The sequence below is a fragment of the Scyliorhinus torazame genome, chromosome 6 (assembly GCF_047496885.1).
Source record: "Scyliorhinus torazame isolate Kashiwa2021f chromosome 6, sScyTor2.1, whole genome shotgun sequence".
In the NCBI taxonomy this organism is placed as follows: Eukaryota; Metazoa; Chordata; class Chondrichthyes; order Carcharhiniformes; family Scyliorhinidae; genus Scyliorhinus; species Scyliorhinus torazame.
Genome location: NC_092712.1, coordinates 29,141,345 through 29,168,688, shown reverse-complemented (window position 1 = coordinate 29,168,688; position 27,344 = coordinate 29,141,345). Strand labels below are relative to the sequence as shown.

The 27,344-nt window shown below is 48.7% G+C and overlaps 1 protein-coding gene across 5 annotated transcripts in view; it reads right to left on the bottom strand.

Annotated features, from left to right (window-relative positions):
* Positions 1-27,344, bottom strand: part of vill (villin-like) — a 398,207-nt gene that overhangs the window by 50,763 nt on the left and 320,100 nt on the right. For all 5 annotated transcript variants that reach the window (XM_072508058.1, XM_072508063.1, XM_072508059.1 and 2 more), the window contains exons 2-7: positions 19,759-19,848; positions 17,663-17,737; positions 15,911-16,107; positions 13,929-14,037; positions 3,749-3,859; positions 257-462 (exon numbers count right to left, since the gene is read on the bottom strand). In XM_072508058.1, the coding sequence (XP_072364159.1) occupies positions 257-462; positions 3,749-3,859; positions 13,929-14,037; positions 15,911-16,107; positions 17,663-17,737; positions 19,759-19,830 (770 nt within the window). In that variant the 5' untranslated portion in view covers positions 19,831-19,848. The remainder of the gene's footprint in view (positions 1-256; positions 463-3,748; positions 3,860-13,928; positions 14,038-15,910; positions 16,108-17,662; positions 17,738-19,758; positions 19,849-27,344) is intronic.

The following is a 27,344-nucleotide window of genomic DNA, read 5'->3' as shown; positions in this document are numbered from 1 at the left end:
TGCTAGAGGCTGAATTGAACCTGCAACCCTGGCGTGAGACAGCCGTGCTAACCACTGTGCTACCGTGCCGCCCCCCACTGTGCCCCCCTGCCGCCCCGACATGGAGGCACAGTGATTACATTACTGGCCGAGTAATCCTGAAGCATGGACTAATGATTTGGAGATGTTGGCACAAATCGCGCCATGCCAGATGGAGCATTGAAAATGCCAATAATCTCCTATGATTATTCCTGATCGGGCTGGCTTGCCAACTTACTGGTAAAGCCTGACGTTGGACTTCTGGAGCTGGTCAGCCTTGGCATCACTGGTGGCCTCCTTCAGCTCCCCTCTCCGCTCCCCGAGTGTGGCCATCATTATCTTCATCAGCTCAGGATGTTCATCCTCCTGATCCCCGTCAACGATGCCAATGTGAGCTCGTCCTCCACGCTCCCGATCTCTGATATCCTGGGTGAGCAGCAGAGCCTGAGAGTGTGGGCGAAAGAGGGAGCGAGAGAGAGGAGAGAAAGAGAGATGAAAAGACCTGGGACATCCTGGTTTCAGGAATTTTCTTTTATCCCGCCCTGGGTTGTTGACACAGCTGGCTAAGCTGGCACTTCATAGAATCATAGAATCATAGAAGTTTACAGCATGGAAACAGGCCCTTCGGCCCAACCAGTCCATGCCGCCCAGTTTTTACCATTAAGCTAGTCCCAGTTGCCCGCACTTGGCCCATAACCCTCTATACCCATCTTACCCATGTAACTATCTAAATGTTTTTTAAAAGACACAATTGTACCCGCCTCTACTACTACCTCTGGCAGCCCATTCCAGACACTCACTACCCTCTGAGTGAAGAAATTGCCCCTCTGGGCCCTTCTGAATCTCTCCCCTCTAGCTTTAGACTCCCCTACCTTTGGGAAAAGATGTTGACTATCTACCTTATCTATGCCCCTCATTATTTTATAGACCTCTATAAGATCACCCCTAAGCCTCCTACGCTCCAAGGAAAAAAGTCCCAGTCTATCCAGCCTCTCCTTATAACTCAAACCATCAAGTCCCGGCAACATCCTAGTAAATCTTTTCTGCACTCTTTCCAGTTTAATAATATCCTTCCTATAATAGGGCGACCAGAACTGCACACAGTATTCCAAGTGTGGCCGTACCAATGTCTTGTACAACTTCAACAAGACGTCCCAACTCCTGTATTCAATGTTCTGACCAATGAAACCAAGCATGCCGAATGCCTTCTTCACCACCCTGTCCACCTGCGACTCCACCTTCAAGGAGCTATGAACCTGTACTCCTAGATCTCTTTGTTCTATAACTCTCCCCAACGCCATACCATTAACTGAGTAGGTCCTGGCCTGATTCGATCTGCCAAAATGCATCACCTCACATTTATCTAAATTAAACTCCATCTGCCATTCGTCGGCCCACTGGCCTAATTGATCAAGATCCCGTTGCAATCCTAGATAACCTTCTTCACTATCCACTGTGCCACCAATCTTGGTGTCATCTGCAAACTTACTAACCATGCCTCCTAAATTCTCATCCAAATCATTAATATAAATCACAAATAACAGTGGACCCAGCACCGATCCCTGAGGCACACCACTGGTCACAGGCCTCCAGTTTGAAAAACAACCCTCTACAACCACCCTCTGCCTTCTGTCGTCCAGCCAATTTTGAATCCAATTGGCAACCTCACCCTGGATCCCGTGAGCTTTAACCTTCTGCAACAACCTACCATGCGGTACCTTGTCAAAGGCTTTGCTAAAGTCCATGTAGACAATGTCTACTGCACTGCCCTCATCTACCTTCTTGGTCACCCCCTCAAAAAACTCAATCAAATTTGTGAGACATGATTTTCCACGCACAAAGCCATGCTGACTGCCCCGAATCAGTCATTGCCTCTCTAAATGCTTGTAGATCCTGTCTCTCAGAATACCTTCTAGCAACTTACCTACTACAGACGTTAGGCTCACCGGTCTGTAGTTCCCAGGCTTTTCCCTGCTGCCCTTCTTAAACAAGGGCACAACATTCGCCACTCTCCAATCTTCAGGCACCTCACCTGTGGCTGCCGATGATTCAAATATCTCTGTTAGGGGACCCGCAATTTCCTCCCTAGCCTCCCACAACACCCTGGGATACATTTCATCAGGTCCCGGGGATTTATCTACCTTGATGCGCTTTAAGACTTCCAGCACCTCCTCCTCTGTAATATGCACACTTCTCAAGACATCACTATTTATTTCCCTTAGTTTCCTAACATCCATGCCTTTCTCCACCGTGAATACCGATGAGAAATATTCATTCAGGATCTCACCCAACTCTTGTGGCTCTGCACATAGATGCCCTTGTTGATCCTTAAGAGGCCCTACTCTGTCCCGAGTTACTCTTTTCCCCTTTATGTATTTGTAGAATCTCTTTGGATTCTCCCTTGCATTATTTGCCAAAGCAATTTCATGTCCCCTTTTTGCCCTCCTGATTTCCCTCTTAACTCTATTTCAACAATCTCTATACTCTTCAAGGGATCCACTTGATCCCAGTTGCTTATGTACGTCATATGCCTCCTTGTTGCCAATCCCTAATTGACCTTGAACTGAGGGGCTTGCTGGGCCATTTCCGAGAGCTGAGGGTGGGGCTGGAGTCACATGTAGGCCAGACCAGGTAAGGACAGCAGATTTCCTCCCCTAAAGAGCAACTTTGAAATGCAAACTTTATCAATTAATGAATTTAGCCTCCACCAGCTGCCATTGTGGGATCTGAACTCATCTCATGATATTACCACAACACCACCTATATTCCCTTCACCGCTTGAAGAGTCCTGAAAGGGCTTCTCTCAAAGTCAACCTGAGAGAGTGGTGTAGTGGTAATGCCACTGCGTTAGTAATCCAGAGACCCAGGCTAATACTCTGAGACAAGGGTTCAAATCCCACCACGACAGCTGGTGGAATTGAAATTTAATTAATAAAATCTGGAATTGAAAGTCTCAGTATGGACCATCGAGAGATTTGCATGTTGGGGGGATTGGCCATGCTAAGTTGGCGCTTAGTGCCCAAAGGTTAGACGAGGTTATTGAGATAGATTGGGGAGTGGGCTGAGGTAGAATGCTGTTTCAGAGGGTCGGCACAGACTCGATGGGCCAACTGGCCTCCTTTTGCGCTGCAGGGATTCTACGGAGTCAGGGAAGGAAATCTGCCGCCCCTACATTGTCTGGCCTACATGTGACTCCAGAATCGCAGCAAATGCCCTCTGAACGCCTTAGCAAGCCATGCAGTCCAAGGGCAATTAGGGATGGGCCACAAATGCTGGCCTGGCCAATGAAATAGAAACAAGGAACAGGAGCAGGCCATTCAATAGGATCGCAGCTCGATTTTCTTGCTCAATTCCACCTTCCCGCACCATCCCCATAAATCTTAGCGATCTCAGTGTTGAATACACTCAGTGACCATCCACAGCTTAGAGAATCGGAGAATTCCAAAGACTCACGGCTCTCTGAGTGAAGAAATATATCCTCATCTCAGACCCCTCACCCGAAGACCGTGCCCCTGTGTTTTAGATTCCCCAGTCTATACAACAGGAAGGTAAAAGTGTTAAATTAGGGGGACAGGTTGCAAAGGCCAGGTACACCAAGGGGTTATCAGATAGAGGCATTTAAGATGATTGAGGGGCCAAATGGCCGACTCCTGTTTCTTCTGCTCTTGTTTTTGTTCTGGATTAATTAAAGAGAAAGGGGCTTGCATTCTGTCGCAGTACTCCAACTGACCTTTAACCTCTCAGTCCTGTTGCTTTTGGGTGCGTTCCATTGGACAATGACCTTTCCCAAATCCAAGAGAAACACATCGCCCAAGTTGAAGCTGTTCCAGGAAACGTCCACCTAGGCAACAACAGAAAACAGTTCTTTAATATTCCACATATAGATCTTTCTGAACTTTTGGAAAACTCTGTTCACATTTTACATTCCCCCGCTCCCCTTCCCAGACCCGGCAACTTCTCCATCAGCCACGGTTCCACAAGCACTTCTGCTACCTCAGCCTAGAAATCTCCCTTCACGTGTGTGTGCTCACACTTTGAAGGGAGTGTGTCTGCGCAGTAGTGTTTCTGTGGTGTTGCTGTACTATTGCTATAGTGTTGCTGTAGTGTACAGTAGTGTTGCTGTAATATTGTTGGAGTGCTGCGGTGGTGTTGTAGTGTTGCTGTGGTGTTGTTGTAGTGTTGTTGTAGTGTTGCTGTAGTGTTGTTGTAGTGTTGTTGTAGTGTTGCTGTAGTGTTGCTGTAGTGTTGTGGTGTTGTTGTAGTGTTGTAGTGTTGCTGTAGTGTTGTGGTGTTGTTGTAGTGTTGCTGTAGTTGTTGTAGTGTTGTTGTAGTGTTGCTGTAGTTGTTGTAGTGTTGTTGTAGTGTTGTTGTGGTGTTGTAGTGTTGCTGTTGTGTTGTTGTGGTGTTGTTGTGGTGTTGTTGTAGTGTTGCTGTAGTGTTGCTGTTGTTTTGTTGTGGTGTTGCTGTAGTGTTGCTGTAGTTGTAGTATTGTTGTAGTGTTGCTGTAGTGTTGCTGTAGTGTTGTTGTAGTGTTGTGGTGTTGTTGTAGTGTTGTTGTAGTGTTGTTGTAGTGTTGCTGTAGTTGTTGTAGTGTTGTTGTGTTGCTGTAGTTGTTGTAGTGTTGTTGTAGTGTTGTTGTAGTGTTGTTGTGGTGTTGTTGAGGTGTTGTTGTGGTGTTGTAGTGGTGTTGTAGTGTTGCTGTTGTGTTGTTGTGGTGTTGTTGTGGTGTTAGTATTGTTGTAGTGTTGCTGTGGTGTTGTTGTAGTTGTTGTTGTGGTGTTGTAGTGTTGTTGTAGTATTGTTGTGTTGTTGTGGTGCTGTAGTGTTGTTGTGGTGTTGTTGTGGTGTTGTTGTGGTGTTGTTGTAGTATTGTTGTAGTGTTGCTGTAGTGTTGTGGTGTTGCTGTGGTGTTGCTGTAGTATTGTTGTAGTGTTGTTGTGGTGTTGCTGTAGTGTTGTTGTAGTGTTGCTGTAGTGTTGCTATAGTGTTGTTGTGGTGTTGCTGTAGTGTTGCTGTAGTATTGTTGTACTGTTGTTGTGGTGTTGCTGTAGTGTTGTTGTAGTGTTGCTGTTGTGTTGTTGTGGTGTTGTTGTGGTGTTGTTGTAGTGTTGCTGTAGTGTTGCTGTTGTTTTGTTGTGGTGTTGCTGTAGTGTTGCTGTAGTTGTAGTATTGTTGTAGTGTTGTAGTGGTGTTGTAGTGTTGCTGTTGTGTTGTTGTGGTGTTGTTGTGGTGTTAGTATTGTTGTAGTGTTGCTGTGGTGTTGTTGTAGTTGTTGTAGTGTTGTTGTAGTGTTGTTGTGGTATTGTAGTGTTGTTGTAGTATTGTTGTGTTGTTGTGGTGCTGTAGTGTTGCTGTTGTGTTGTTGTGGTGTTGTGGTGTTGTTGTAGTATTGTTGTAGTGTTGCTGTAGTGTTGTGGTGTTGCTGTGGTGTTGCTGTAGTATTGCTGTAGTGTTGCTGTAGTGTTGCTATAGTGTTGTTGTGGTGTTGTTGTAGTTGTTGTAGTGTTGTTGTAGTGTTGTTGTGGTGTTGTAGTGTTGTTGTAGTATTGTTGTGTTGTTGTGGTGCTGTAGTGTTGCTGTTGTGTTGTTGTGGTGTTGTGGTGTTGTTGTAGTATTGTTGTAGTGTTGCTGTAGTGTTGTGGTGTTGTTGTGGTGTTGCTGTAGTGTTGTTGTAGTGTTGCTGTAGTGTTGCTATAGTGTTGTTGTGGTGTTGCTGTAGTGTTGCTGTAGTATTGTTGTACTGTTGTTGTGGTGTTGCTGTAGTGTTGTTGTAGTGTTGCTGTTGTTTTGTTGTGGTGTTGCTGTAGTGTTGCTGTAGTTGTTGTAGTATTCTTGTAGTGTTGTAGTGTTGCTGTAGTGTTGTTGTAGTGTTGCTGTAGTTGTAGTATTCTTGTAGTGTTGTAGTGTTGCTGTAGTTGTTGTAGTGTTGCTGTTGTGTTGTTGTGGTGTTGTTGTAGTATTGTTGTAGTGTTGCTGTAGTGTTGCTGTAGTATTGCTGTAGTATTGTTGTAGTGTTGTTGTGGTGTTGCTGTAGTGTTGTTGTAGTGTTGCTGTAGTGTTGCTATAGTGTTGTTGTGGTGTTGCTGTAGTGTTGCTGTAGTATTGTTGTACTGTTGTAGCGTTGCTGTGGTGTTGTAGTGTTGTTGTAGTGTTGCTGTAGTTGTTGTAGTGTTGCTGTTGTGTTGTTGTGGTGTTGTAGTGTTGCTGTAGTTGTTGTAGTGTTGCTGTTGTGTTGTTGTGGTGTTGTAGTGTTGCTGTAGTGTTGCTGTAGTTGTTGTAGTGTTGCTGTTCTGTTGTTGTAGTGTTGTTGTAGTGTTGCTGTAGTGTTGTTGTAGTGTTGCTGTAGTGTTGCGGTTGTGTTGTAGTGTTGCTGTTGTGTTGTTGTAGTGTTGCTGTAGTGTTGCTGTAGTTGTTGTAGTGTTGTTGCTGTAGTTGTAGTGTTGCTGTAGTGTTGCTGTAGTTGCTGTAGTGTTGTTGTAGTGTTACTGTAGTGTTGCTGTAGTGTTGCTGTAGTGTTGCTGTAGTTGTTGTCGTGTTGCTGTAGTTGTTGTAGTGTTGTTGTCGTGTTGCTGTAGTTGTTGTAGTGTTGTCGTAGTGTTGCTGTAGTGTTGCTATCATGTTGTTATAGTGTTGGTGTAGTGTTGTGGTCGTGTTGCTGTAGTTGTAGTGTTGTAGTGTTGCTGTAGTTGTTGTAGTGTTGCTGTAGTGTTGCTGTAGTTGTAGTGTTGTTGTAGTTGTAGTGTTGCTGTAGTTGCTGTAGTGTTGTCGTAGTGTTACTGTAGTGTTGCTGTAGTGTTGCTGTAGTTGTAGTGTTGTTGTAGTTGTAGTGTTGCTGTAGTTGTAGTGTTGTTGTAGTTGTAGTGTTGCTGTAGTGTTGCTGTAGTTGCTGTAGTGTTGTTGTAGTGTTACTGTAGTGTTGCTGTAGTGTTGCTGTAGTGTTGCTGTTGTTTTGTTGTGGTGTTGCTGTAGTTGTAGTATTGTTGTAGTGTTGTAGTGTTGCTGTAGTGTTGCTGTAGTGTTGTTGTAGTGTTGTGGTGTTGTTGTAGTGTTGTTGTAGTGTTGCTGTAGTTGTTGTAGTGTTGTTGTGTTGCTGTAGTTGTTGTAGTGTTGTTGTGGTGTTGCTGTAGTGTTGCTGTAGTTGTAGTATTGTTGTAGTGTTGTAGTGTTGCTGTAGTGTTGTGGTGTTGTTGTAGTGTTGTTGTAGTGTTGTTATGTTGCTGTAGTTGTTGTAGTGTTGTTGTAGTGTTGTTGTAGTGTTGTTGTGGTGTTGTTGAGGTGTTGTTGTGGTGTTGTAGTGGTGTTGTAGTGTTGCTGTTGTGTTGTTGTGGTGTTAGTATTGTTGTAGTGTTGCTGTGGTGTTGTTGTAGTTGTTGTAGTGTTGTTGTAGTGTTGTTGTGGTGTTGTAGTGTTGTTGTAGTATTGTTGTGTTGTTGTTGTGGTGTTGTAGTGTTGCTGTTGTGTTGTTGTGGTGTTGTTGTGGTGTTGTTGTAGTAATGTTGTAGTGTTGCTGTAGTGTTGTGGTGTTGCTGTGGTGTTGCTGTAGTATTGCTGTAGTATTGTTGTAGTGTTGTTGTAGTGTTGTTGTAGTGTTGTTGTGGTGTTGCTGTAGTGTTGTTGTAGTGTTGCTGTAGTGTTGTTGTGGTGTTGTTGTAGTATTGTTGTAGTGTTGCTGTAGTGTTGTGGTGTTGTTGTGGTGTTGCTGTAGTGTTGCTGTAGTATTGTTGTACTGTTGTTGTGGTGTTGCTGTAGTGTTGTTGTAGTGTTGCTGTTGTTTTGTTGTGGTGTTGCTGTCGTGTTGCTGTAGTTGTTGTAGTATTCTTGTAGTGTTGTAGTGTTGCTGTAGTGTTGTTGTAGTGTTGCTGTAGTTGTTGTAGTATTCTTGTAGTGTTGTAGTGTTGCTGTAGTTGTTGTAGTGTTGCTGTTGTGTTGTTGTGGTGTTGTTGTAGTATTGTTGTAGTGTTGCTGTAGTGTTGTGGTGTTGCTGTGGTGTTGCTGTAGTATTGCTGTAGTATTGTTGTAGTGTTGTTGTGGTGTTGCTGTAGTGTTGCTGTAGTATTGTTGTACTGTTGTAGCGTTGCTGTGGTGTTGTAGTGTTGTTGTAGTGTTGCTGTGGTGTTGTTGTAATGTTGCGGTTGTGTTGTAGTGTTGCTGTTCTGTTGTTGTAGTGTTGTTGTAGTGTTGCTGTAGTGTTGTTGTAGTGTTGCTGTAGTGTTGCGGTTGTGTTGTAGTGTTGCTGTTGTGTTGTTGTAGTGTTGCTGTAGTGTTGCTGTAGTTGTTGTAGTGTTGTTGCTGTAGTTGTAGTGTTGCTGTAGTGTTGCTGTAGTGTTGCTGTAGTTGCTGTAGTGTTGTTGTAGTGTTGCTGTAGTGTTGCTGTAGTGTTGCTGTAGTGTTGTTGTAGTGTTGCTGTAGTGTTGCTGTAGTTGTTGTCGTGTTGCTGTACTTGTTGTAGTGTTGTTGTCGTGTTGCTGTAGTTGTTGTAGTGTTGTCGTAGTGTTGCTGTAGTGTTGCTATCATGTTGTTGTAGTGTTGGTGTAGTGTTGTGGTCGTGTTGCTGTAGTTGTTGTAGTGTTGCTGTTGTGTTGTTGTGGTGTTGTAGTGTTGCTGTAGTTGTTGTAGTGTTGCTGTTGTGTTGTTGTGGTGTTGTAGTGTTGCTGTAGTGTTGCTGTAGTTGTTGTAGTGTTGCTGTGGTGTTGTTGTAATGTTGCGGTTGTGTTGTAGTGTTGCTGTTCTGTTGTTGTAGTGTTGTTGTAGTGTTGCTGTAGTGTTGTTGTAGTGTTGCTGTAGTGTTGCGGTTGTGTTGTAGTGTTGCTGTTGTGTTGTTGTAGTGTTGCTGTAGTGTTGCTGTAGTTGTTGTAGTGTTGTTGCTGTAGTTGTAGTGTTGCTGTAGTGTTGCTGTAGTGTTGCTGTAGTTGCTGTAGTGTTGTTGTAGTGTTGCTGTAGTGTTGCTGTAGTGTTGCTGTAGTGTTGCTGTAGTGTTGTTGTAGTGTTGCTGTAGTGTTGCTGTAGTTGTTGTCGTGTTGCTGTACTTGTTGTAGTGTTGTTGTCGTGTTGCTGTAGTTGTTGTAGTGTTGTCGTAGTGTTGCTGTAGTGTTGCTATCATGTTGTTGTAGTGTTGGTGTAGTGTTGTGGTCGTGTTGCTGTAGTTGTAGTGTTGTTGTAGTGTTGCTGTAGTTGTTGTAGTGTTGTTGTAGTGTTGCTGTAGTGTTGCTGTAGTTGCTGTAGTGTTGCTGTAGTTGTAGTGTTGTTGTAGTTGTAGTGTTGCTGTAGTTGTAGTGTTGTTGTAGTTGTAGTGTTGCTGTAGTGTTGCTGTAGTTGCTGTAGTGTTGTTGTAGTGTTACTGTAGTGTTGCTGTAGTGTTGCTGTAGTTGCTGTAGTGTTGTTGTAGTGTTGCTGTAGTGTTGCTGTCATGTTGTTGTAGTGTTGCTGTAGTGTTGTGGTCGTGTTGCTGTAGTTGTAGTGTTGTTGTAGTGTTGCTGTAGCGTTACTGTAGTTGTTGTAGTGTTGCTGTCGTTGTTGTAGTGTTGCTGTAGATGTTGTAGTGTTGCTGTAGTGTTGTTGTAATGTTGCTGTAGTTGTTGTAGTGTTTCTGTAGTGTTGCTGTAGTTGTTGTAGTGTTGCTGTAGTGTTGCTGTAGTTGTTGTAGTGTTGCTGTCGTTGTTGTAGTGTTGCTGTAGATGTTGTAGTGTTGCTGTAGTGTTGTTGTAATGTTGCTGTAGTTGTTGTAGTGTTTCTGTAGTGTTGCTGTAGTTGTTGTAGTGTTGCTGTAGTGTTGCTGTAGTTGTTGTAGTGTTGTTGTCGTGTTGCTGTAGTTGTTGTAGTGTTGTTGTAGTGTTGCTGTAGTTGTAGTGTTGTTGTATTTTTTGTAGTGTTGTTGTAATGTTGTTGTAGTGTTGCTGTAGTTGTTGTAGTGTTGTTGTAATTGTTGTAGTGTTGTTATAGTTGTTGTAGTTGTTGTAGTGTTGTTGTAGTTGTTGTAGTGTTGTAGTTGTAGTGTTGTTGTAGTGTTGTAGTTGATGTAGTGTTGCTGTAGTTGTAGTGTTGCTGTAGTTGTTGTAGTCGTTGTAGTGTTGCTGTAGTGTTGCAGTGTTGCTGTAATGTTGCTGTAGTCTTGTTGTAGTGTTGCTGTAGTTATTGTAGTGTTGTTGTGGTTGTTGTAGTGTTGTCGTAGTGTTGTAGTCGTGTTGTTGTAGTGTTGCTGTAGTTATTGTAGTGTTGTTGTGGTTGTTGTAGTAGTGTTGTTGTAGTGTTGCTGTAGTTGTTGTAGTGTTGCTGTATTGTTGCTGTAGTGTTGCTGTAGTTGTTGTAGTGTTGCTGTAGTGTTGTTTTAGTGTTGTTGTAGTGTTGCTGTAGTGTTGTTGTAGTGTTGTAGTGTTGCTGTAGCGTTGTAGTGTTGCTGTATTGTTGCTGTAGTGTTGTTGTAGTGTTGCTGTAGTGTTGTAGTGTTGCTGTAGTGTTGTTGTAGTGTTGCTGTAGTGTTGTAGTGTTGTCGTAGTGTTGCTGTAGTGCTCTCTATCCAGGGCTGGCGTAGCCACTGGCCAAACTAGGCAGTCCTCTGGAGTGAGGAAAGTGGTTTTCACCCAGGGGGTGGTTGCAGTCTGGAATGAACTTCCTGTGAGAGTGGTGGAGGCAGGTTCAATCGAGGTATTCAAAATGGAGTTGGATTGCTATTTGAAAAGACAGAATGTGCAAGGTTACAGGGATAAGGCAGGGGAGAGGGAAGAGGCAGGAGGTTCTATCAGGGAACCAGTGCAGACTCGATGGACCGAATGGCTTCCTTTGGCACTGCGAAGAATCAGTGATCCTGAGTGCCAAAGTTTTGTGTGGGTGTGGGGCCAGCAAAACAAACTGAGTAAGCTGTTCAGGATAACCGATAGGCCCCAGCAGAGGGATGTTCTAGAACATCCACGTTTACTGACATCCCTATCGATAGCAATCTTTCCCAAATTCATAATCATATTCCTCAATCTGTTTCTGCGACACTTTTCCAAATATGTACAACTGCATGACTATTCCAAAACTGCGGATCAGCAAATAAAAAAAGTCACTTAATCAATTCCAGCCCATTGTATTAGTTATTGATTTTGGGAGAATGCGCAATCTCCACACAGACAGTCACCTGAGGCCGGAATCGAACCCAGGACCCTGTGAGGCAACACTGCTAACCACTTTGCCACCGTGAATGTAAAAGATCCTGTCAAATTATTTTGAAGAAAGGCAGGGGGAGTTCTCTCCCCAGTGTCCTGATTTCCATTCATCCCTCAGTCAACATCATTGATAAACATGATCTGCTGTTAACACGGTGCAGAGGAGATTCACCAGGCTAATCCCAGAGTTGAGGGGGTTGGATTACGAGGAGAGGTTGAGTAGACTGGGACTGTACTCGTTGGAATTTAGAAGGATGAGGGGGGATCTTATAGAAACATATAAGATTATGAAGGGAATAGATAGGATAGATGTGGGCAGGTTGTTTCTACTGACGGGTGAAAGCAGAACTAGGGGGCATAGCCTCAAAATAAGGGGAAGTAGATTTAGGACTGAGTTTAGGAGGAACTTCTTCACCCAAAGGGTTGTGAATCTATGGAATTCCTTGCCCAGTGAATCAGTTGAGGCTCCTTCAGTAAATGTTTTTAAGATAAAGATAGATAGTTTTTTGAAGAATAAAGGGATTAAGGGTTATGGTGTTCGGGCGGGAAAGTGGAGCGGGAAAGTGGAGCTGAGTCCACAAAAGATCAGCCATGATCTCATTGAATGGTGGAGCAGGCTCGAGGGGCCAGATGGCCTACTCCTGCTCCTAGTTCTTATGTTCTTATGTTTGTTATCTCCCCAAAGCCTGTCTACCATCTACAAGACCCAGGTTAGGAGTGTAATGGAATACTCTCCACTTGCCTGGAGAGCAGGTCCAACAAACCCAAGAAGCTCAACACCCTCCAGGATAAAGCAGCCCCGCTTGATTGGTACCATTTCCACAAAATTCACTTCCTCCACCACCGACGCACAGTGGCAGCCGTGTGCACCATCTACAAGATGCACTGCAGGAACTCACCAAGATTCCTCAGTCAGAAGGACAAGGTTGGCGAACACCACCACCTGCAAGTCACTACCCATCCTAACTTGGAAATATATCGCCATACCTTCACTATTGCAGGGTCAAAATCCTGGAGCTCCCTCCCTAACAGCACTGCGGGTGTACCTACACCTCATGGACTGCAACAGTTCAAGAAGGTGGCTCATCACCAGTATCATGTGAGAGTACCTTTAAGAAATGGGTGTTTAAGAAAAGTACCTTTAAGAAATGGGTGTTTATCAGTGATGTCAGAGTGTGGGTGGAGCTGGGCAGTACACCTGCTTGGTCTGGCTTCAGCTCCAACACTGAAAACGAAACTAAAACACACCCTGCAGCAAACAGCCTAAAACAAGAGTAAAAAGCTGACAGTGTTGGAGCTGAAGCCAGACCAAGCAGGTGTACTGTTGTTCTCTCTGCCATTAAAAGACTATCTCTTGATCATTTGGTGAATTCAGAATTATAAATGTTCTCAGTAGTGAATGTAAACCTGATGTGCTTCTGTTGAAAGGTGTTTCTTTTGTCTTCTGAATGTTGTTTGGGAAGTTATTAAGGATTACTTAGTGTTGTATTCTTTGGGGGTTGTATTTGAATTAATGGTTGCTAAGATGTTCACTGTATACTTTAAAAAGGTTGACTTGAGTTCACAGAATAAACATTGTTTTGCTTTAAAAATTACTTTTCCATTTCTGCTGTGCCACACCTGTAGAGTGGGCCGTGTGCTCCCCATACCACAATCTATTAAAGGTTGTGGGTCAGGTGAACTCCATGATACACTTTGGGGTTCTCTAAACCCTGGCCCATAACACCAGCATCTCAGGGGCAACTAGCGATGGGCAACAAATACTGGCCTAGCCAGCGATGCCCACCTCACTTTCAAAGATGGCGACCGGACAGGGCTCTGTGCCATGCTCCAGCTTCCCACGTCCAATGTGACAGTCACATCATTGGCAAGTTGGCCTCTGTTTATTTGGAATCTGCTAACACCGGACACGGCTACGGGATCCCACTGTGTGCTCATGTCATCCCCCAGGCTAACTGCTCACATCAAAGGGGAAACAATGGCAGCCGAGTTTGGCAGAGTCAGTCGTACCCCATTAAGTCAGCTCCCCCATTGGTTCATACAGTTTGTCCCTCAACAATTAAGTCTGTTTGCTTAACAGTAAATTCAGCCCTGTCATTGGTTAAGACTGCTCCCTCACTGCATAATTTAGTTCCTTCACCAGTCCTGCCTCTAGTTAAGTCAGTTCCCTCACCCGTTAAGTCAGTCCCCTTTCTAGCTAAATAAGTTCCCTTACCAGCTGTTAAGTTCTGCCGTTGGTTAAGTTGATCCCGGCACTGATTAATAGAATTGCTTAGAATTTACAGTGCAGAAGGAGGCCATTCGGCCCATCGTGTCTGCACCGGCCCTTGGAAAGAGCACCCCACTCAAGCCCACATCTCCACCCTATCCCCGTAACCGTAACCCAGTAATCCCCGTAACCGTAACCCAGTAACCCCATTCTAAGCTTTTTGGACACTAAGGGCAATTTATCACGGCCAATTCACCTAACCTGCACATCTTTGGACTGTGGGAGGAAACCAGAGCACCCGGAGGAAACCCACGCAGACACGGGGAGAACGTGCAGACTCCGCACAGACAGTGACCCAAGCCGGGAATCGAACCTGGGACCCTGGAACTGTGAAGCAACTGTGCTAACCACTGTGCTACGTGCTGCCCTGACGTTGGTTCTCCCACCAGTTAAGTCCTTTCTACACTACTTTCAGGCTGGTATAGGCCTCCACATTGACCTCATCAAAGTGGCCTTCATGTGTGCCCGATTGTAAAAGCGATGTAGTCACGGCTTACCTCTGTCGCGGTTACGTTCTTCTTCCCCTTTGCATGGAGTAGACGCTTGATGTTGTAGACGTTGGTCTCCACGTGTTGAAAGCCGGAAGCCACACCTCCTTTCTTGTACCTGGTCATGATCACAACAACGCCATGGTTACTGCCGCCCGGGAAAGTAGCACGGCAGTCGCCGCGTGGACTTTCTGGCCATCAATTGCTTCTTCCCCTCCTTGCCACAACCCCGTCCCCCTGACCCCTGACCCCCGCCCCAACTCCTGTCCACGATTGGCTATCCCTGTTGGAAATGCTGGTACCTGTGTGGTGACCACCCTCACCCTCAAGAGGCCAAGACAGTGAACGGCAAACAGCAACAGTGACAATTTATACAGCAACTTTATACGCAGAACATACAGTGCAGAAGGAGGCCATTCGACCCATCGATCTACACCGACTTCACTTCTACCTGATCCCCATAACCCAATAACACCCCCCCCCCCTCCTAGCATTTATTGGACACTAAGGGCAATTTAACATGGCCAATCCACCTAACCTGCACATCTTTGGACTGTGGGAGGAAACCGGAGCACCCGGAGGAAACCCACGCAGACACGGGGAGGATGTGCAGACTCCGCACAGACAGTGACCCAAGCTGGAATCGAACCTGGGACCCTGGAGCTGTGACGCCACTGTGCTAACCAGTATGCTACCGTGCTGCCCGACTTTGGAACATCATAAAATGTCCCAAGACCCTGCACAGGGTGATCAGAAAAAGGAATTGACACCGAGTCACTAAAGGAAATATAAGAACAGGAGACCAAAGGCTGGTCTATCATCCCATCCTGCAGTTAATCGAATGAACCTTCTCTGCCACCTCCTGAATAGGTACATCCTTCAGGACACAGGGCACGTGTGATCCCAGCGGTCAGGAATCCGGTGTGCTGGCTGCAGACTGTGTGTAGCGCCGCCACACTCGGCCGGGATCTGTATCGCTGGCCGGGGGGGGGCGTCGGAAAAGGGCTGGGAGGACTGGCGGGGGGGGTGTGTGGCCAGGGTGTGGGTTGCGGGGTCGCGGGTTTGCGGGTACCGTTACGCGCATAACCGGCGCCATGTTGTACGTCACGCCCGCTGCAGGTCGTCAGCCCTGTGCATGCACGGCCCCGGGACCCGGCCGTTCTCTGGCCGTATTCTGCACGATCCGTGGGCGGTTTCGCGCGGCGCTGGAGCTAGCTCCTCGCCGGTACCGGAACCGGTGAGGGGTTTGCGCCGATTTGCCGGCCGTGAAACACCGCGGGACCCACGCCGGTGTCAGCACTTAGCCGCAGAAACGGAGAATCCAGCGCAGTATCCCAGCTGTGCTCTCACTGAAACCCTGTACAAGTGCAGCAATATTTCCTTCCCCTTGTACCGCAATCGCCCCCAATGGCCAACAGGCCACTTCCCGGCCTTGCTGCGCCCACGTCAAAGCTTTGTGCTCCCTGTCCCGGTACATCCACGTCCCCCGAAGCATCAACATTTACAAGTTTCACGCCTGACCAGAGTGACTAACCTCACACGTTGCCACGTTTGCCGACTTGTTTCCCACTGGCTTGGTCAGCCTATATCCCGCTGCAGCCCCTCTGTGTTCTCCTTGATGTGCCATCAATGAGCACAAGACGAGTAGTGAACGTAACTGAGGCTTTAATAAGCTAAACGGAAAGCCTCCTGGCCTCGGGTCCCGAACTGGGGTAGGGCCGGAGACCAGCCACCTTTATACCGGGCCCGAGGGGAGGCGGAGCCAGCAGGCAGTGGTTTACCACATTACATGTAATACAGTGGCAGTTTACCACAATACACATATTATACACTACAGTGGTTTACCACACTCCTCACAACTTGACTTCCCCCTGCCTTTGGTTTCTGTCAGTAAGTTTGGTTTGGCCTGTTCCACGCTGTACAATTCAAAGAGGGACAGAACCAAGACCCGGAAGGTGAGGGGAGAAGGCACTTTTGGCAATTTTACTCACAGGATGCCAGACTTGAAGTAGCTTTTAAACTCCGGGGACTCGTAACCCTGTGTTTCCCGATACTGCGTAGGCCCTCCCCCGAGGGAATCGTCCAGTTGGGTGACGTACATTGCTGCGGCGCCCTGCTCATCCTGGGATGATTCCTTCCCGATCCAGTAATGGAGGGCTTCAGATGTTCCTCTCGCCGTTTTACTAATCTACACAGAGGAAATCATTCGCTGAATTAGTGTCTCCTTTCAACAACAAGCTTTGGGGCGATTCTCCAAGCTGGAGTAAACCACTCCAAGGGGGCCAGAATCGGTCGTACCCGGGCCCGGTTCCCGCCGTCGTGAAACACGACGGCGTTCACGATGGCGCGAACACTCGGGCTCAATATCGGAGAATCGCTCCCTTTATCTAGCACCCTTAATGTGGTAAAATTATCCTAAAGAACTCCAGAGGAGTGTACTCTGAGGGAATTAGCCACAGCGGGGATAGTAGCACAGGTGATTAACAGCTTGGTGGAAGAAATGGCCTTAATGGATTTCCTAATCGAGGAGAGACAGCCAGAGAAGCGGAGAGGTTTAGGGGGAGAATTCAGAACTTAGGGCTTGATAGCTGAAGGCATTTAACGCTCCATGCTGGAGCGTTAAAGATCAGGGAGGCCGGAATTGGAGGAATGTATGATCTCAGGGAATGAGGAGGTTGCAGAGATAGGGGGAAGGATTTCGAGTTGCGATCAAGTAAGGGACTCAACCCCTCACTCTCTGGGGAACAGTGATCCGGCCGTTATTGCCCCTGAATCGGCCATTTAGTGGCGAGAGGGTGGGCACGAAGGACAGCGGATGGTCTTTCCGAGGTGGAGGGCCAATAGGGCAAGGCCCAATGGGGGCTCCTTCAGCTCAGAGGGAGGCCCAGCTCTGATGCTGAAGGTAAAAGAGAGGGAGTGACAGAGGGAGAAAGAGTGACTCTGGGAGAAAGAGAAAGTGAGGGATAGCAAGACTGAGAGAGAGAGACTAAGGGAGAGAGAAAGTGAGGGAAAGAGAGAGACTGAGAGAGAAAAAGAGACTGGGTGAGAGAAAGACTGAGGGAGAGACTGAGAGAGAGAGACGGAGCGAAAGAAAGTGAGGGAGAGATATCGAGGGAGAGAGAGAGAAAGTGAGGGACAGATAGACTGAGGGACAGGTGTATAGGTATGGGAGAGAGAGACTGAGGGAGAGAGAGAGAGAGAGACTGAGAGAGTCTGAGGGAGAGAGTCTGAGGGAGAGAGAGAGAGACTGAGGGAGAGAGAGAGACTGAGGGAGAGAGAGACTGAGGGAGAGAGAGGGAGACTGAGAGAGAGAGAAAGAGAGAGAGACTGAGGGAGAGAGAGACTGAGGGAGAGAGAGACTGAGGGAGAGAGAGAGTCTGAGGGAGAGAGAGAGGGAGACTGAGGGAGAGAGAAAGAGAGAGAGACTGAGGGAGAGAGAGACTGCGGGTGAGAGAGAGACTGAGGGAGAGAGAGACTGAGGGAGAGAGGGAGGGAGACTGAGGGAGAGAGGAAGAGAGAGAAAGAGAGAGAGAGAGACAGACTCCACTTCATTCTCATGTGGAGTATAAATGGCAGTGTGGATGAAATAAAAAGACCAGACACTTTGATTGGAGCTCTCCCAGGACTAGTCCATGTAGGTACGGTTCATTGGAAGGAGGGAGGAGTTGATGACAGAGATTCAGATCTTATTAATATCTTTTACTAAATCCAGCTTATCCACAATTTATCTTCCTCATACTTACGGACAGTATCAGATAACAGTCGCCTTCGAAGAAAGTCCCGTAAGCCTTCGGAGGGAGGGGGACCACCTCCATTTTCTGTAAAACATACATTGCTCAGATTAGAAAGAAAGTCTAGCACCTTTCACTAGTAACTGTTGTAACAACGGAAACAGGGCAGTCTATTTCTGCACAGCAAGCTACCATTAACAGCAGAATAACTGGAAAACCTGATTTATTTAGTCTGGTGTTGACTGAGGGATAAATATTGGCCAGGACACGAGTCCCTCTCTCCCTCCCTCACATTTCTCTCTCCCTCAGTCTCTTTCTCCCTCCCGCACGTTCTCTCTCCCTCAGTCTCTCTCTCCCTCACTTTTTCCCTCAGTCTCTCTCTCGCCCTCAGTCTCTCTCTCCCTCCCTCGCTTTCTCTCTCCCTCAGTCTCTCTCTCCCTCAGTCTCTCTCTCCCTCCCTCACTTTCTCCCTCCCTCAGTCTCTCTCTCCCTCAGTCTCTCTCTCCCTCCCTCACTTTCTCTCTCCCTCAGTCTCTCTCTCCCTCCCTCCCTTTCTCTCTCTCTCAGTGTCTCTCTCCCTCAGTCTCTCTCTCTCTCTCCCTCAGTCTCTCTCTCCCTCCCTCGCTTTCTCTCTCCCTCAGTGTCTCTCTCCCTCCCTCACTTTCTCTCTCCCTCGGTATCTCTCCCTCACTTTCTCTCTCCCTCAGTCTCTCTCTCCCTCCCTACCTTTCTCTCTCCCTCAGTGTCTCTCTCCCTCAGTGTCTCTCTCCCTCAGTCTCTCTTTCCCTTCCTCGCTTTCTCTCTCCCTCAGTGTCTCTCTCCCTCGGTATCTCTCCCTCACTTTCTCTCTCCCTCAGTCTCTCTCTCCCTCCCTCACTTTCTCTCTCCCTCAGTCTCGCTCTCCCACCCTTCACTTTCTCTCCCTCAGTCTCTCGCTCCCTCCCTCACTTTCCCTCCCTCACTTTCTCTCTCCCTCCCTCACTTTCTCTCTCCCTCAGTCTATCTCTCCCTCCCTCACTTTCTCTCTCCTGCAGTCTCTCTCTCCCTCCCTCACTTTCTCTCTCCCTCAGTTTCTCTCTCCCTCGGTATCTCTCCCTCACTTTCTCTCTCCCTCGATATCTCTCCCTCACTTTCTCTCTCCCTCAGTCTCTCTCTCCCTCCCTCACTTTCTCTCGCCCTCAGTTTCTCTCTCCCTCGGTATCTCTCCCTCACTTTCTCTCTCCCTCAGTCTCTCTCTCCCTCGGTATCTCTCCCTCACTTTCTCTCTCCCTCAGTCTCTCTCTCCCTCGGTATCTCTCTCACTTTCTCTCTCCCTCAGTCTCTCCCTCCCTCACTTTCTCTCTCCTGCAGTCTCTCTCTCCCTCCCTCACTTTCTCTCTCCCTCACTTTCTCTCTCCCTCGGTATCTCTCCCTCACTTTCTCCCTCCCTCAGTCTCTCTCTCCCTCCCTCACTTTCTCTCTCCTTCACTTTCTCTCTCCCTCGGTATCTCTCCCTCACTTTCTCTCTCCCTCAGTCTCTCTCTCCCTCCCTCACTTTCTCTCTCCCTCAGTTTCTCTCTCCCTCGGTATCTCTCCCTCACTTTCTCTCTCCCTCAGTCTCTCTCTCCCTCGGTATCTCTCCCTCACTTTCTCTCTCCCTCAGTCTCTCTCTCCCCCGGTATCTCTCCCTCACTTTCTCTCTCCCTCAGTCTCTCTCTCCCTCCCTCACTTTCTCTCTCCCTCGGTATCTCTCCCTCACTTTCTCTCTCCCTCAGTCTCTCTCTCCCTCGGTATCTCTCCCTCACTTTCTCTCTCCCTCAGTCTCTCTCTCCCTCGGTATCTCTCTCCCTCACTTTCTCTCTCCCTCAGTCTCTCTCTCCCTCACTTTCTCTCTCCCTCAGTCTCTGACTTGGGAATATATCGCCGTTCCTTCACTGTCGCTGGGGCAACATCCTGGAACTCCCTCCCTAACAGCACAGTGGGTGTACCTACGCCACATGTACTGCAGCAGTTCAAGAAGGCAACTCACCCTCTCTAGGGGCAATTAGGGATGGGCAATGAATGCTGTCCTGGACAGTGATACCCCACATCCCGTGAATTAATCATTTTTAAAACCTCAACGTTCTTACCTCGATGGTCCATATCTGCAGGCCTGGGCTCTTGCTAATGTTCTTAAAGGCCTCTGCTACTACGGTCGGCATGGTGACTGATGTTCACAACTGCAAGCAAGCATAAACAAAATGGAGGAGGGTTAAGATGGCAAAAATGCACCGGGCGAGATTCACAACATTTAAAGCGATTTGCATTCTTTTTGGACATCGCTGATAGGACCGGCATTTTCGGCCCATTCTTAATTGCCCCCAACTAGTTTGTTATTCACGATGGTTTCACAACTGTGCCTGGTGTCATGATATGCAAACATGCAGATAATGATATACAGACAGGCAGCTAATGAACACAGAGAACAGGACATGACCAATGAGCAGACAGGACTGTCAGGGGTGGGATCTCACTATAAAAGGCACGAGACACTCACACTCCGCCTCTTTCCACTGATGAACATCTACAGAGTGAGTCAGGGTGTATGTACAGTATCACACCTCCAGCACGTGGCTAAGAGCTGGTCTGGTCCAGTCAGACAGAGTAACCACACTTAGGTTAGCAGAGAGTCGATCTCATAGAGAACTGTGCTACTGGTTCAATAAATCAGATTGAACTATCTTCAAGGTCTGGAGTATCTTTTGGTCAAAGCTGCATCCAGTTGCAGCCTGTGTTATCCCAGAGTACATAACACATCACCTCGCTTTCAATATCGCAGATTTTCTTTGAATCAGGTCTCCCCATTGGTCACCCCACCGCTCAACGTTACCAGTAGATTCATACTGGCCTGGTCACCGGGAAGCTTTCACCCGCTGACCCCTTCCTCGACCCCCTCACCCCCAACCTCAGTCCCGCTGAGGAGGCTGGAAAGGATTGGGTTGACTCCTTAGAGCGGAGAAGGTTAACGGGAGGATTAACGGAGGGGTTCAGTCGTGAGGGGCTTTGAGAGAGTAAACAGGGAGAATCTGACTGGGTGAGCGATAACCAGACGACGCGGGGTTCAATACAACCTGGCAGGTTAGCCAGAGGGGGAGGTGAAGGGTTGATCACCCAACGAGCTGCCAGTTATTACCCATTCTTACAATTGTCCTGGAGAAGCTGATGGTGAACTCCCTTCTTGGGGCGGTCCGTGTGGCGTAGGTACACCCACGCCCACCGTGTTTCTTCCCATGGCAATTTGCCATGATTGAGTGGCTTCATTTGGCCATTTCAGAGGGGGGCAGTCAAGAGTCGACCAGATTGCTGTGGATCTGGAGTCACGTGTCGGCCAGACCGGGTAAGGACGGCGGATTTCCTTCCCTAAAGGAACATTAGTGAACCAGGTGGGCTTTTTGTGATTTTGGTAGTTTAGTGAGACGAGTATTCCATCCCAGCTTTATTGAATTGCAATTCTCCCCGCGATGGTGATTTGAGCATTTTGACAGATGGTTTGGCCACGCCTCTACATTCTTCCGACTGTCCCGTTTATAGTTGTTCCTAGTATTTCAGTGGACTTGGGAAACGTGATAAGTCCATTGAGAAATCTTTCCCGTTTTACCTCAACTATTGGTCCATTATTTCTAACCTCAGAACTTTTCCCAGCCACCTAGATGGAGTTATGTAGACCCACCAACCACAGGCCCAGTCATCTTGACCCAGCCAATGAGGGCCACACACCCAGGCTCGCACACCTTGACCCAGCCACCTATGCCCGTACACCTAGCTCTGCGCCCATGCCCGTACACCTAGCTCTGCGCCCATGCCCGTACACCTAGCTGTGCGCCCATGCCCGTACACCTAGCTCTGTGCCCATGCCCGTACACCTAGCTCTGCGCCCATGCCCGTACACCTAGCTCTGCGCCCATGCCCGTACACCTAGCTCTGCGCCCATGCCCGTACACCTAGCTCTGCGTCCATGCCCGTACACCTAGCTCTGCGTCCATGCCCGTACACCTAGCTCTGTGCCCATGCCCGTACAACTAGCTCTGCGCCCATGCCCGTACACCTAGCTCTGCGTCCATGCCCGTACACCTAGCTCTGCGCCCATGCCCGTACACCTAGCTCTGCGTCCATGTCTGTACACCTAGCTCTGCGCCCATGCCCGTACACCTAGCTCTGCGCCTATGCCCGTACACCTAGCTCTGCGCCCATGCCCGTACACCTAGCTCTGCGCCCATGCCCGTACACCTAGCTCTGTGCCCATGCCCGTACACCTAGCTCTGTGCCCATGCCCGTACACCTAGCTCTGCGCCCATGCCCGTACACCTAGCTCTGTGCCCATGCCCGTACACCTAGCTCTGTGCCCATGCCCGTACACCTAGCTCTGCGCCCATGCCCGTACACCTAGCTCTGCACCCATGTCCATACACCTAGCTCTGTGCCCATGCCTGTACACCTAGCTCTGCATCCATGCCCGTACACCTAGCTCTGTGCCCATGTCCGTACACCTAGCTCTGTGCCCATGCTTGAGTGGAGTCGGGGAGAGGGCGGGCTGGCGCTGCCAAATTTTAGTAACTATTACTGGGCGGCGAATATAGCCATGGTCAGGAAGTGGGTGGTGGGGGAGGGGTCGGCATGGGTGCATATGGAGGGGGTGGGGGGGGGCCTGTAAGGAAGGGAGACGGCTTTTGCACTATGTTTATGGTTTCATGTATATTGTTTATTTTGTTGATTTTACTATACCAAAAATACCTCAATAAAATGTTTATTAAAAGAAAAAAGGGATGGACAATTAATGCCTGCCTTGCCCACATCTCGAGAATGAATAAAAATAAACATCGAACGGTCCAGCTGTGGGATTTCTGTCGTCCTGCGGTTTTCCACCATCCTTCCAGCAGAATAGACCCTCAGGCGTGTCAGCCGTTGGGGGCAGCGGTGCACTGAGTCCCCTCCCCCAAACTAGAGGCCCATTCCGAGGCAATGCCCAAAACGTGACATTCACCAACCGTCCCTGGTGTTCGTGAGTCTGTGTAGGCCGGGAAAGCTGTGACAGAACAAAGGGGGTTGCCTCCGAGGGATGGCTGGGGTACAGCCGTGGGGCGTTCGCAATGGGGGGGGGGGGGGGGGGGGGGAGACTAATCCTGGGGGTGGTGGGATTGTCCAATGAGAGATTGGGGAGATTGGGCCTGCATTCTCTATGGTTTAGAAGAATGTGAGGTGATTTTACTGGCAGGTACAAAGTACTTACAGAGCTCGATGGGATAGTCGCAAGAAGGATGTTTCCCCTAATTGGGGGAGGGGGAGTGAATCTCAAACCAGCGACAGAGCGAGAATAAGGAGCAGGCCATTTAGGACCGAGATGAGGAGGGATTTCTTCAGCCAGAGGGTGATAAATCTTTGGAATTCTCTACCCCAGAGGGCTGTGGAAGCTCAGTCATTGAGTATGTTTAAAGCGGAGGTTGATAGATACCAATGGCATTGAGGGATACAGGAATGGTGCAGGGAAGATGTCGTTGAGGCTGAAGATCGGCCATGATCTCGTTAAATGGTACAGCAGGCTCGAGGGATCGAATGGCCCATGCCTGCTCCTATGCTGCTACAATCTAAGTGAAAACCAGGTCGAATATAGAAGGTTTCGCAACAAAACGAAAAGATCTGGGCTGCTCCGTCTAAGAATGCGGTTGGGACAGATTCAATCATGGTTTCCAAAAGAGGATTGGACAGGTACTCTCAGTGTGGTAGTCACCACTGATGTATATATTGTATATAGAGGATGCTGATATAGGTGCTTTACGGTAAGGCCCCTGTACTACAGGTACGGGGGTATATCCCTGCCTGCTGGCTCCGCACAGTAGGTGGAGTATAAATATGTGTGCTCCCATTTCGTCAGCTGCTGTAGGAGGCCACACATCTCAGTGTAATAAAGCCTCGATTACATCCCACTCTCGCCTTTGTGTCATTACATAGAATTACATAGAACATACAGTGCAGAAGGAGGCCATTCGGCCCATCGAGTCTGCACCGACCCACATTAATCCCTCACTTCCACCTTATCCCCGCAACCCAATAACCCCTCCCAACCCTTATGGACACTACGGGTAATTTATCATGGCCAATCCACCTAACCTGCACGTCTTTGGACTGTGGGAGGAAACCGGAGCACCCGGAGGAAACCCACGCGGACACGGGGAGAACGTGCAAACTCCGCACAGACAGTGACCCAGCGGGGAATCGAACCTGGGACCCTGGCGCTGTGAAGCCACAGTGCTAATCACTTGTGCTACCGTGCTGCCCAAAATGTTTTAGAGTACCCAATTCATTTTTTCCAATTAAGCGGCAATTTAGCGTGGCCCATTGACCTACCCTGCACATCTTTGGTTTGTGGGGGCGAAACCCACGCAAACACGGGGAGAATGTGCAAACTCCACACGGACAGTGACCCAGAGCCGGGATCGAACCTGGGACCTCGGCGCCATGAGGCAGCAATGCTAACCACTGTGCCACCGTGCTGCCCCTGAGCATCACTCAGGAAAGAAGTTGCCGGGCTACCCGTAAAGGTGGGGAGAGTGGGGCTGGGGGAGTTGCTCTTGGAGAGCCAGCACAGATTCAATGGGCCAACTGGCCTCCTCTGTGCTGTCACCATTCTGTTTTCTAAAGTACGTCATTGTCTCTCAAACACTTTGAGACTCCCGGGAGCCATGTTCAGTGCGAAATAAATGCAAGACTTTCCTTTCATATTCTAACATCCAACACGCTGCCTTGAACTACTGCATCCTCACAGTGAGGGTACTGGGCCAATCACAATTGAAGCAATATTACATTCAGAGCAGAGCAGCTCCATTTCTCGGTATTTCTCTCAGCACTGTTCATTTTCCAACTCGCTGCGCTGGGGTTTGAACCCACAGACTGCCGGCTCTTTGTCCAGCATAGTATCACAGAATTGATAAGAAATGGATTTTTTAAAAAGGTCAAGGATGTAAACTTCTCCTTGTTCGAAGCTCTGGCTTTTAGGAGTTCATTGTAACTAAGGGGCAGGGCCTGCATCAACAGAACCCTTCCTTACAATGTCTTGTACTTCAGATAGCTCCATATATAGACATGGCCCGGCACCTCGGTAAACAGTGCGACCTGATACGCACAGCCTCACACACACCCTCTCTCACACGCGCGGTCGGAAACTCGGCCCATCGGGGGCGGAGCATCGGGGGAGGGCCTTCAGGTGACGCCCTGAGGCCGTCCCGACAGTGTGCGGCGCGCTCCTGGACCACGCCATTTTGGAGGGGGCGGGGCATCCCGATAGCCGAGTGCAAAATCGGCTCCAGGCAACGGAGAATCACGCCCATAATCCCGCCTCACCCGTTCCAAATCTACCCTTTATCCTAAAACTATGACCTCTCGTTCTAGATTGCCCCACAAGAGGAAGCAGCCGCTCCATGTATGGTTTAGCACGGTGGGCTAGACAGCTGGCTTGTAATGCAGAAGAAGGCCAGCAGCGCGGGTTCAATTCCCGTGCCAGCCTCCCCGAACAGGCGCCGGAATGTGGCGACTAGGGGCTTTTCACAGCAACTTCATTGAAGCCTACTCGTGACAATAAGCGATTATTATTATTACTTTGTCAATACCTTTTTAGCATATTATGCACCTCCATTAGATCTCCTCTCATTGTTCCAAACATGAGAGAGAGTATGGGCCTAAACTGCTCAATCTCTCTTCACACGACAAACCCTTCGCCTCTGAAATCAATCTGGTGACCCTCCTCTGAACGCCCTCCAATGCCAGTGCATCTCTCCGCAAATAAAGGGACCGAAACTGTGCACAATACTGCGGGTGTGGTCTCACCAACGCCCTGTACAGCTGCAGCAACACTTCCCGTTCCTAATACGCTATTCCTTTAACTGTAAAGGCCGATATTCCATTTGCCTACCCTATTACCTGTCTGCTAGTTTTCTGTGACTCATGCACGTGGCGCCCAGATCCCTCCGCGCCGGAGGGGATTTCCTTCGGCTAACGTTTCGCAAGAAGCCGAGCCCTGGAAACAGGGGTGGCGCCATTTTAACTCGACCGGCCAGGTGGGAATCCCACGGGTTGGGTTGAGACGGGACGCGCGGGACCGCCCGCCATTTACCTTGGACGGTTGTGGGTTCAAGTCCCTCCTCAGAGTGACCCCTCCTGTGTGCCCCCGGCCCACCCTTCCCCCCCCCCCCACCTCAAAAGATCCCATTGCACTTACTTTTAAAAAAAAGGCAATCTGCTCATTGCTGCTGATTGGGATCTCACTGTGCACAAACCAAGTTGCTGTGCTTCCCCACATTATAGCAGTGCCTAACCCTCCAAAAGGTGAAGTGAGCGGGAAGGATGATGCTGGTCGTGGTAATGTCATTCCACTCGTGAGTTAGAGGCTTGAGGCTACAAGGTTTATATTTATAAATGCAATAAATAAATCTGGAACCTAAAGTCAGTCTCAGTCATGGAGACGGTGAAACTATCATCGCTTGTCGTGGCTCACGAATGTGCCTTTAGGGAAGGAAATCTGCCGTCCTTACCCGGTCTGGCCTACACGTGGCTCCAGACCCGCAGCAACTCTGAAATTCCCTGGAACGCCGCACGGCTCAAGGGGCAATTAGGGATGGGTCACAAATTGCTGGGCCTTTAACAGTGATGCTCACTCACGTCGCATGAAAGAATCCAGAAAATAACACAATAACAAAATAACAAGGAAAATAACACAATAACATCGTGAGGCAGCACAGTGGTCGGCACTGCTGCCTCACAGCGCCAGGGGCCCGGGTTCAATGCCAGCCTCGGGTGACAGTCTGTGCGGAGTCTGCACGCTCTCCCCGTGTCTGCGTATCCGGGTGCTCCGGTTTCCTCCCACAGTCCAAAGCCGTACAGGTGAGCTGGATTGGCCTTAAATGACAGATGTCGCCGTAGAATTGCCTCTTAGTCTCTGAAGGCGTAAGTGGGGTAATGGGGGCAGGTGGCAGAGTGGGCCTAGGTAGGGTGCTCTTTCAGAGGGTCTGTGCAGACTCGATGGGCCGAATGGCCTCCTGCTGCACTGTCGGGATTCTATGGTTCAGTCAACCAGAGTCCACGGACGGGATTCTCCGCCCCGCCTCACCCATTTTCCGAGGCGGTGCTTCCTGCCGGCAGCGGGCTCCTCCGTTTCCGACAGCTGGCCGACGGGGTTTCCCATTGTGGGCACCCCCTACGCGGTTGGGAACTCCATGGGCATGGGGGCACTGCCAGTGAAATGGAAGATCCCGCCGACGGAGAATACAGCCCCATAGATTTAAGGCGATGGGCAGTAGGATCAGAGGGGACGTGAGGAAAACCTCTTCACCCTGAGGGTGGTGGGCAGCTTGGATTCTCTGCCTGAATTGGTGGCTGAAGCTGAAACGTTCAACTTACATAAAAGGTCCCTCGATCTGTGTCTCTAATGTTGGAACCCACAAGGCTTCAGACCAGGGACTGGAAATGGCCTCCTTCAGAGTGTCCTGCCAAAATTCCACCAGCACATCTCCTGTCCCACCAGGGACGACAACACTCTTGACCACTGCTACTCAAAAATCAAGGGTGCCTACCGTTCCATCCCCCAACAGCACTTTGGGAAATCAGACCATAAGACGGTGCTCCTTCTCCCGGCATACAAGCAGAAACTCAAGCGGGAGAATCCAGCTAAGAAGGTTGTGCAGTGCTG